Genomic DNA, 11,281 nt, shown 5'->3' with positions numbered 1-11,281 from the left:
GCTAAAGTTTAAGCCGGATTAAATCGGCAGAACTAAAGATTTTGCACGTGTCGTTCGAACTCAACCGACATCGCGACCTCCGCCGGTAAACATCGGAGGACGTTCACGCGCTTCGCTACGCGAAAACAGTGGTGTGTTCGTTAAAGTTCACCTTACGGTTTATTTTTCAAACTCGTAATATAACAATATCATGGATCCATTAATCCGTGAACCCCTGCTGTGATTCGCGGACGTCTCGCTTTGCTGAAGGACTACTGGAACAAATTCCAAGCCACGCACATCCAGATTGAGGTTGTTGCAACTGAGGAGGAGACCATGACAAATTCCTACTTCTCCGAGGACATCTTCGACAATACGGAAGCGGCCTTCCTCGCCGCCCCCGACGCTCTGACGGCAGCCTTATCTGCGGACAACGAAGCAGCAAGTAACCCTTGTAATATAAGCTCCGTTTCTTGTCATCGCGAATCCGCGCCGGCTGTCAAATTCCCTCGCATTGAATTGCCTAAATTTTCCGGGGATAATACCGAGTGGGAAAACTTTAGAGATCTCTTTCACGCTTTAGTGAGTTCAAATGAAGCGTTGTCCGACGTTCAAAGGTTGCACTATTTAAAAGTAAGTTTGACCGGTGCAGCTTCTCTTTTGTTAAAAAATGTTTCCACTTCCGCGGCGAATTACGAAGCAGCGTGGAGATTGTTGACAGACAGATACGCGAACGAACGCGCGCTCATAACTGCTCATTTAAAAATGTTATTTGACTCACCCCCGATCGGATCTGCCGTTTTAAACGATCTAAGGAGCTTACGTGATAGATCTCGCGCCACTTTAACGGCATTAAAGAATTTATAGCGTCCGGTCGAATACTGGGACGACGTGCTCATTTTTCATTTTGTCCGTAAACTGGATAAAGAGGGCCAAGACGAGTTGTAGCCATCCCTCGCTGATTGGGATCAAGCGTTTATTAACGTACGAATTCGCACCTTAGAGTCGTTGGCGTCTTCGCGCGGTGAAGAAAACAGCGCCTGTAAAAGTAAAACAGGGCAAATTAAAACGGTTAAGTCACATTTAAATGCGTCTGAAACGCAATGTATTGCGTGCGATTCTGATCACGCGTTGTTCCGATGTGACGTGTTTCGCAGACAATCAGTCGAGCAGCGTTTGTCCCTCGCGCGCGAACACCGGCATTGTTTCAATTGTTTGCAAAAGGGTAATTTTCCGACGGCCTGCTCTAGCAAGCGTCGTTGTTCTATCTGCAAGGGGCAACACCACACACTCTTGCATTCTGAACGTAAACCCGCGATAAATCAAACGGGGAATAAAAGTCGCGAATCGACTAATAACGTGGCATCTCAAAAGATTCAAAATTCGAGCACGGCAACGAACACCGACGATAACACGGATGACACTTCAGGGTCAGAGCCGGTAAACACACATTGCGGTTCCGCGTGTCGTGAAAAAAGAGTTTTTCTCGCTACTGCGTGGGTCAAAGTCGGCACTCCTGGAGGACGACACGCGATAATTCGCGCGTTAATTGATTCCGGTTCGCAAGGTACCTTTATTCGCGAATCGGTTACCCACGCGTTACGTGCGCCTCGCCAACACGCACACGCTTCTGTTACGGGTATCGGAGCTGGCACAACGGCAACGGTACGCTCGACTGCAAATATATTATTGCAGCCGCGCCAGGGTAAAGGGCCTGTGATTCCTTTACGCACGTTCATACTCAAAAAACTAACGAATTACCGCACTAATTCGGTGTGTCAGTCCGATAAATGGACGCATTTACGCGATCTCGAGTGGGCCAACCCACTCTCTAACAATGATGCTCCCATCGAGCTTATTATCGGGGCAGATTATTACAGCGCGATTCTCCTCGAAGGGCTTCGTAAAGGCTCTCGAACAGAACCGGTCGCGCAAAATACTATTTTTGAATGGGTGTTGACTGGTCCCATTCCGTCTACTGATTCCCAAGCAATGCAAGTGCATGTGCACTACGGCGACATTAACGCCGAAATTAACGACACTTTAAAAAAGTTTTGGGAGGTAGAGGCGCCTCCGCTCGTTACTTTTCTCTCCGACCCAGATAAAAAATGTAAGGAACATTTCCGTAACACTCACTCGCGTCAAACTGATGGTAGATACACGGCGAGATTGCCCTTCAAATCAGAACCGCCTATTGATATCGGGTCTTCAAGAAATTTCGCGGTAGCTTACTTTTACAAATTAGAAAAACGACTTGCCCGTGATTCGGAACAAGTCTCGGCGTACCACGCTTTTCTCGAAGAGTATTTGAAGTTAGGACACATGCGGGAAGTCAGTGAAACAGAAACGACTTCAAATCAAACCGTGTATCTTTCAGATCACCCGGTTATTCGGTAAGAAAGTAGCACGACGCGCTTGAGAGTGGTTTTCAATGCATCTATGCCTACGTCAAACGGGTCTACACTAAATGATCACCTACTGGTCGAGCCTAAATTGCAAGCCGACATTACAGCAATTATTTTGCGCTGGCGTGCGCATCGGTTTGTTTTCACGGCCGATATTGCGAAAATGTTTCGTCAGATTTGGATCAATGCTCGGGACACCGCGTATCAAAGGATCGTCTGGCGACCGAACCCAGACGAAGCGCTCAAAACTTATGAGTTACTTACCGTCACTTATGGTACGGCGCCAGCTCCCTTTCTCGCTAATCGCGTAATTAAGCAGCTTGCATTGTACGAAGGAACAAAGGAACCCTAGGTCGGATGACCAAATGTCACCCTGGTAAAGACGGCCTCATTCGTGTAGTCACCGTAAAGACTGCACATTCACAATATGTCCGGCCGATCGATAGGTTATGTAAATTACCGATTAGCCATTAAGAGTTACTTGTATTATGTTCAGGATTGATGGAATTCCTGGAAGGATTGCGCTGGGAAAGAATTTCACTTGCTGGGTCGGTTTCACAAATTGATTTATTTGAGTCACGTTTAAAATTAGGTGAACACGATGATCTGACAATTGATGGTGAACCGTACAATGATCCGCTTTGAGTTTTTCACGTAAGAAAATGAATCGTCTGAACGGGTTTCAATTACAATGATTCGTCGTGAATAATGATTTTACATGAGTCAAGACATATAGATTATTGATTTGATCTGTCACCTGCTTGGTGTTACATGAACAATGCTTTTACAATTTTGAAAGGCGAGCTTCTCAGCTCCGTTAATTATATTAATTCGGCCCGCGGCTGTGATGGTGCCCGTGATCTCGTGCTTGATCGACACGTGGTTGGCGGCTCACGCTTCAATGAATTATTTGTAGGTGAACATTACCTGGTGATCCTGTTCGCTTGCACAATTGCGATAGATCCTGAGTCGACAGTGAACGTTTCGGTGATCTTGATCTGGTGTGTGAACTGCACTTTGAGAAATTACTGAACAATTCTGATGAGCACTTGTTGCTTGCGGTGATCGATGATCAATAATGGCGGCGTTGCGCGCGAGCCGGCCAGAAGACCCCTGCTCACGCGTTACCTAGATGGGCAACTCCCGATCGATAAATCGATCGACCGTGAGCGCCATCATGGCTGAGCGGATTCTCAAACATATTATATTATTTTTCTATTTTTCTATTTTCTACTTTAATTATGTATATATTGTGACCCTTTCGGGGGTTCACTCTATACGATTCTACAATTCTCTATTACAAACGTTGGGCGCCAGCCACTCGCGGTGGCAATCGAAAATTTTGAAAAAGGGACAGAATGGGGGTCGTTACAGAGGATGGGACTCGTGGCACTTACGTCCTTACAATTTCGCGGGGGAGTACGCGAGGAGGATGAGCGTGGGAGGGGAGATCTCAGGTCTGGGCGGTTCGCTGGAAGTTCGTATACGTTACGCGTAGGAGGATGTTGTGGACGGGAGTAACAGGGGCTGGACAAAAGGGTTCGCAAAAAAATATAACGACGGATAACCGGCGCGATACGCGGACACACAAGTTCGCAATCGAAGATCGCCGTTGCCGAAACTCACAAGCTTCTACAATAATATCGGAAGGGCTTACTTGAAACTCCACACACACTCGTACTCTCCAAAAATCTCTCTCTATGATCGCTATTCTATCTCTCTACTAAAAATCGCACAATCGCCGTATACTAAGATAGCCTAGGGCTCAATGACGGCTCGTCGTCGCTGCCGCGACGACGGGTCCGTCGCGGGATGATTTTTGGGGAGGGGATGGGGAATAGGAAGGGGGCCTTTTCTGGCAACGGAATAGATTGGTTATCGATTGTCGATCTGCCGGTGTTCGGGTTCGATGGGGCTGGCGGATCTCCGGCCGTGGCGGGTGGACTGAGGTCTTCGGGCTCGGCGACAGATGGCTCCAGGTGGGCGTTTGTCTCAGCTGCTGGGCCGCTTCGTCTCTTTTTCCGAAGTCCCGCGTTGCTTTTCCTCTCCTGGAGGGTGGGAGGTCTGTCGCCGGCCTCGTAGCTCCTTCTTGCGGGTGATCCCTGTTGTCTCTTGTCCGTCGCCTCCATCGGCCCGACACCGGCGGGCGGGGAAAGGGGTGGGGTGTTAGAAGGGTTAAGGGTCATTTCTAGGTGGGATTTGGGGTGGGAGAAGCGCAGCGATTGTAACGGGGGGGGGGGGGGGCACAGGTGTCACCACGTTACAATATATATATATATATATATATATATTAATTTCTTATTATTGTAACGACCTGAGAGAACACAACACCTTTTGTATTTCATTTTTTTTATTATAATTAATTTTTATATTTCGTACAAAATGTCTTATTTCATTTTTATTGCTAATATCTAGTTTAATATGTATTATAATAATCTTTGTAATAAATACTTTTCATTTTTGTCGATAACCGAGTCTGTTAAAATTAGTCGATAAACGTAGAGTCGGTAAGTCAGACGATAAAACAGATTATCGATAAATTATCGACGTGCGACCGCGTGTGCGCCAGCGCAACCCCAATGATCACGCGGTGGGGTGAAGTTCTAGAGTAGGGAGGCCGCGTAGATTAAGGAGCGGGGATGCTAGACCGTCACGTGATGGGGAATTCCAGCTACCCCAAGGAATTCTATGTGGAAAAAAAGCGCCGAGTCAGCATAATCTGACTATAAATAGAAGCGTTCCACACGGTAGCAGCGCAGATCTTCTCTGACCACGGTCAAAAGCAGGCGATACTCTGAAAAGTAGAGGAAAGCTTGCGCTGAGCTGTTTAGGCAGCAATAGAGCGCGAGTAGTAGCTTCATCCTTCTCTTCCATTGGTGGCGTGCAATACTACGGATCAGTGGACTTCCTACTCACGGTACGCAACGTGTTAACCAGGTGTTAAGCTAAGCCAACACTCAAGTGTAAAGAGCTAGCGAGGAGCCGAGCTCCTTGAGACGGCCTGTATCTAACACAGCTCTGGCTAGCCCAGAAACCGATTGCGACCCGTAGGAAAAGTCCGCTCGCATCCAAAAGTGCTGTACAAACCTTTGGGAATTAGTTTCCAAAGTAATTGGCAAATTAAACAGAGTATTGACTGCAGTAGAAGACTAAGCCACGTTCGCGTTAGCGCTATTATAGTTTACTACTAATTATTATAATTTACTACTAATCATATATTTCTCACTGTATTCCCAATCTAGGGCGAATTCATTATAATTTCTCATTGTATTCTTATTCTAGTCGTACTTATTGTCATATTAGCGATTTTATTTCATATTACATTCAGAACCATTTTATTTTATTATATTATATTATATTCAATTAATACTCACTTACCTCATTGAATAAACAAGTTACAATTAGTTCTAGCACATTAGTGTTTGGATTTTACTCCTTAACCGCACACCACACGAACCTATAATCCCTGATACATTGATTACGAGTCGCCTTCTAAGGGAACCGCTCTCCCTACAAGTCGGTGCAGTGACGTACTCACTCTGGGTCGTTACATTATCGTAAATGTAAGATTGTATATAAACACTTACCTGAATAGAAACTACGCAGCAAGTACGACGCATCAATGAAATGTGCTCGTTACTACGTTCTATTCACTAGTAGGTAATGACGTCATCTGTCGCGGTCGCACGACACCGCGAGGCGGGCGGTTTGTTCGGGATTAAGCGCGCGTCAATTTAAATTAGGCAAAGTTATGCCAAACGCCGAAAAACCTTCGGCGTTGTCAGCGCGCTCACGATTATAAAAACCGCGACGCGGTGACGATTGGCCTACTCTTTTGCTATTCACCAACGAAAACAAGTTAAAATAAAAATTCTAAGCTCGCGACTAATTCGCCTTGTACTTCAATTAAAAGTACATTTATATAAAACCATTTGCCTTTACTAATTAAAAGGCTTACAGTGTGAAGTGACTCAACACTATCCTTTTTTGTTGATTAAATTATATTACGTACATTAAAAGTGTTTTCTATAAACGTTACTAAACTCTTTCCTTCCTTACTAAAATTACCGGAATTTTGCCCAGAGAAAAAATTTATTCTCTGCGCGCAACATATAGAAATAAAGATATATACAAAAGATATAGAAATAATGATATACATATACAGAAGATAAAGAAATAAACATATATACAAAAAATATACAAATTATACGGGAAACGGGAATCGTATAGCACGTAGGAGGTCTTCAAATGTATCAATACCGCGTATGTGATAGTTGCGGTGCCAGAGAAACTCGAGGAGGCGTTCAGCGAAAATCTCCTCATGAATGCCACTTTTATTTAAATGTTGTTTTAAGAAGCGCCACGAACACTCAATATTTTGTGTATGAATATCTAGATTATCTTTACAAAAGAAAGTTGAGCATCTTCATATGTATGTACTAGTTTACTTACTTACCTGGTGCGACAAAGTTATGAGCATGTACTACTACGTGATGCTCGTAACCCTCACCAATATTCTTAAGTTGGCGGTAGGCACGCCAGTCGTCCGTCATAATGGTGGTTCCCGGGGCCACGTACTCCTGAATGATGGGGAGCAGCGTGGCAGCGTCGCGCCTGTTGTCCGGGATCACCTTTACTCTATACTTGGCCTGATCGCCACGCTCGATCATCCCAAGAACCAATGCCCGGGAACCACGCGTCCCCGATTGTATTTCCGGACGCATACCTTCGCCTCATCGATTTCCACGATTTTGCCTGTATTCAAAGGTCAGTTAGGTTTGAAATATGTTGGAAGGAGACTTACCATGTCCACCGATTTGGCCCTCCTGGAGGTAGTTCCGTTCCATTGCATCCGCAATTACTTCGCGACAATATTGGCGCCAGTCAGCAATGGTTTCAGACGAAGTACCCTCTTCGCCAGATATACTCGACGTTTCGATAATTGTCTGCTCGGCCGTAAAATTTCGAGCAAAGCAGTACGTGAGGGCAATCGCTTTTTCCATGGGCACCTTTGCGCCCTCAAACCATGTGCCTTTGGCAATGGATATGTTTCTATTACATTTTCTGCAATAAAAACTGCCGAGTCCGTGATGGTCTCTCACCGCCATCAGAGTACGGTGGCGTTGGCATTTCTTTTTCAGGGTAATGAGCCCTTTTTCAGCTGCCCACTGCCGTTTATTTGCAGCTGTCACCTTGTCGAGCTCTTTGGCGAGCCGACGGAGATTGTACGGGTGTGGTTGATTTTCTGCCATGACGCAATGATTCTTAAAACTGAGGAAAATGAGCAAACACGACCGTTTACTTGACTGCTTCGAGAGCGACTGAGATGGAAGTTGTTTTGTCAACACTCTGCTCCTTCACTGCCTATGTGAACCGGTGCTAGGTTTGTTTTGGTGAATTCGCGCTAGCGTTCCAACAGACGGAAGAGTAGTCCTACTGTGCCGAAGATGGCGATTATTTTTAATTGCCTTTATTTAATTAACGGGTGATCTCCGCAAATTAAAACCTGTTGCATTTGACTCTGTTAACCGAGATGTATCGATTGACACCACTTCCGACCCGATCGGAGTACTCTGGCTCATACGGAACGGTAGACCGGCGATTATTATTAATTGACTTTATTTAATTAACGGGTGATCTCCTTATATTAAAACCTGTTGCATTCGACTACGTTAACCGAGATCTATCGATTGACACCATTTTCGACCCGATCGGAGTGATGTCCTATACGGAAGTGTACCCAATATCTTTCTCGATTACTGCGGAAACTGATTTCAATAAGTCTTTCTGTTGAATATTCAGACTTCGAATGCTATTAAGGAATACGTCTTCGGGCATTGCATGTGTTTCTTCTTGCTGTTGATCTTCATATAAATCACCTTGATCATAATATACTGTTTCGTCGGCATGAATTCTGACTGGTTCTCCTAAATGTTCATTATTAGTTTCTTCTTCTTGTGCAACATTCAAAGTAACAGCCTGGGCGAGCGCCGCTTCAATAATTTGCTCTGCATGAGTAAATTGTTCGACGGTTGCGTTACCCAACATAGGTTTCAACTCGCGTTGCCGGCGAAGAAAATATTGTTCCGAGGATTCGTTTTCGGACATAAGTGTACTTTCATCACGAAATGGAATGTGACACACTATTAAGTTATAGAAATATCCTTCCCTATCACTGTTTAAGGTATAATATCGGTAGCGAAGTACAGCTGGTTTTTTTCTTATTCGCATTCGGGTATTGTCCTTTAATTTTGTAAACCTCGACCTCGATATTTCTTCATCGTCATTTCTAAGTTCTGCGTCTCCATCCTCTTCTGTCCACATTCCACTTGAAACTGTTTCATATCGGACAGCAAATTCAGCTAAGCTCAAATCCTCTAGATTGTCTGGTCTCTTTACGTAACGATCGAATATGTTATTGAAAAATGATGTTTCATTTTCTTCGAATCGGAGAATTCTATATCTCTGTTCAGGCCGACAGCTGTTTATAAATACAGCTTTTCTCGAGCTCATTTGAAGGGGCAGATGACACGTTGAGATAGAATTGCCATAGATACCAAAAATAGTTGATCCCGGACGGTACCGCTCTGACGTTTCGCTCGTAAAATGGCTTCTTTAATAATATTTCCTGTGTCCTGCGGTTCGCATTTACTTGCGTATTTAGCAATATAATATGCGACAGCTGTAACATTTCCGCATGGTTGAATATCCACGTTTGCTTCCCAAAGCTTTAAAAGAGTTGGGTTGTAATTATTCACCATGATTTCATTTCCTGTTCTCTTAAGTACGCAGAAACGTCCATTGTTCGCAAGTGTCATCTGGACCTAAGCACATCGTTCTTTCACTTATCGGTCTGGGGAATCCAAAACGACAACAACGATTATTACGATCTTAGTAACATGTAGCAGAATGTTTATGAATTTGAACCTTTTGAACTATGTCCCTCATATCCTGATTTTCTGCTTCCAATGAACAAGATACAACTTTCTCAATAACGTTGCGGCCTCTGTTGGTAAGGAAATCAGGTACGTTTGCACACCAAAGAAGCATGTGCAAATGTGAACTTCCCCTATTCTGAAATTCTATTCTATGCCAAAAATCGATAACAACGCCACCTAGGCAATCGGAGTTTCTTAAATATTGCATTAACGCGTTTACACTGGTTGTTGCATGATACGGCTACTGATGTATAATTTGCAGTAAGAATTCCGTACATATACTGTTGAGAAAACCTAATCAAACCATTTTTTAAATTTGGAAATCCTTCATCACCGTTATCAATATCAATATGACCATTTGCAGACATTTCATAGCCAACGTTAATATTGACTCGCCTATTATTAAATGTTAGATGTGGCAATAATTCAGTTGCGGCTAAATAGTCTACATTGATTTCGTTGGGGTTAGGAATACTTCGTGCTTCAATGCAATCACGATAATATTTATCTCCTACTATAACCACATAATCGACATTACTAGTACACCATGTACTAGGATCAAAGGAATGAAATGCAACACATGCAACTGCAGCTATGCCAGTACACTGCTTACCACGAGATTCGATACTGAAGCGATCGCTAGCTTGATGAAACGTGCCTCGTAAAATAGCTACATTCTGACCAACGTCTACAAATCTACTGTATGGTTCAGTATTTCTTTGTGCAACATCAATTTCCTTTGTTACAATAGCCGGCTGTTCAATGACATGAGCTATTTCGAAAATGTTATTGGTAATATTAGAAAAACATAGTCGCACATCTTTGTATAAAGCATTATTTTGTAATAGGCATTGTAAAGCTACTCGAAGTTTGCCAACGTTTATTTGAAATTGTCGTTGTCGTTCCAAATTTTCGAGGCTTTCCACTACAATCATTATACCGATTTGGTTTAATCTAACTGGAAGTTGCTCGGCTACTTCGAACACATCGCGGGCAAATAGAACTACCTGACCTTTGCACCAATCTTGACTGAAGCGATTCTGAATTTTCATGATTTTAAGAAACGGTACTATTCTGCACAACATTTGTTTTTCGATTTCCGATAAATCTGCTATCTCCAGAGGTACAGGCATTAGTTCCATTTTATTCCAGAATGCCTGTGATGGAACTTTGTATTTTTTAAGATGATTTAGGCAACGAGAACATGTTGTTATCTTCTCTGATTCTAATAGATTTGCAGGAATTAGACTAGATAAAGGCTGCGTGTGTAAAGCGTAACGTTGCTGCGGATATAAAGTCTTGTAACACACTGCACATGGTACATTAGCAAAAATATTAATAGCCGATTTAAAGTAGTCTTCCTGAAGGAGAAGTTCTTTTCTCCGTTTTTTAGCTAGTTCACGCATATTTCTTAAACGCGTATTCCTTGATTCGACACGTTCACTTAGTAGTACTTTCCGCATACGATTTCTCACAACCATTAGACATTGCGAACGTTCCTCATTAGATACGTTCGCTAAACGCTTGCGGATTAATCTAATACGACGTGACCGTTCCTCGGTAGATTCGTTCGTTAAACGCCTGCGGATTAATACGAAATGGCGTGATCTTTCCTCGGTAGATTCGTTCGCTAAACGCCTGCGGATTAATGCGAAACGACGTGATCGTTCCTCAGTAGATTCGTTCGCTAAACGCCTGCGGATTAATGCGAAACGGCGTGATCGTTCCGCCGCAGATTCGTTCGCTAAACGCCTGCGGATTAATGCGAAACGACGTGACCGTTCCGCGGCAGATTCTTTCGCTAAACGCCTGCGCATTAATGTCAAACGATGTGACCGTTCCGCGGCAGATTCGTTCGCTAAACGCCTGCACATTAATGCCAAACGACATGACCGTTCCGCGTCAGATTCGTTCGCTAAACGCCTGCGGATTAATCGGAAACGGCGTGACCGTTCCTCA

General features: G+C 43.9%; 1 protein-coding gene across 1 annotated transcript; it reads left to right on the top strand.

The window, feature by feature from the left end:
- The first annotated feature begins 315 nt into the window (after positions 1-315).
- Positions 316-846, top strand: LOC123988422. Its single transcript, XM_046288448.1, has one exon. The coding sequence runs from the start codon at positions 316-318 to the stop codon at positions 844-846; it is 531 nt and encodes a 176-aa protein (XP_046144404.1).
- Positions 847-11,281: the final 10,435 nt, after the last annotated feature.

Source organism: Osmia bicornis, chromosome 13, assembly GCF_907164935.1.
Source record: "Osmia bicornis bicornis chromosome 13, iOsmBic2.1, whole genome shotgun sequence".
Lineage (NCBI taxonomy): Eukaryota > Metazoa > Arthropoda > Insecta > Hymenoptera > Megachilidae > Osmia > Osmia bicornis.
This window is presented reverse-complemented; position numbering and strand designations above follow the sequence as displayed.

Coding starts and splice junctions, on each gene's coding strand:
- LOC123988422 (XM_046288448.1), top strand. CDS start 316: ATGACAAATTCCTACTTCTCCGAGGACATCTTCGACAATACGGAAGCG.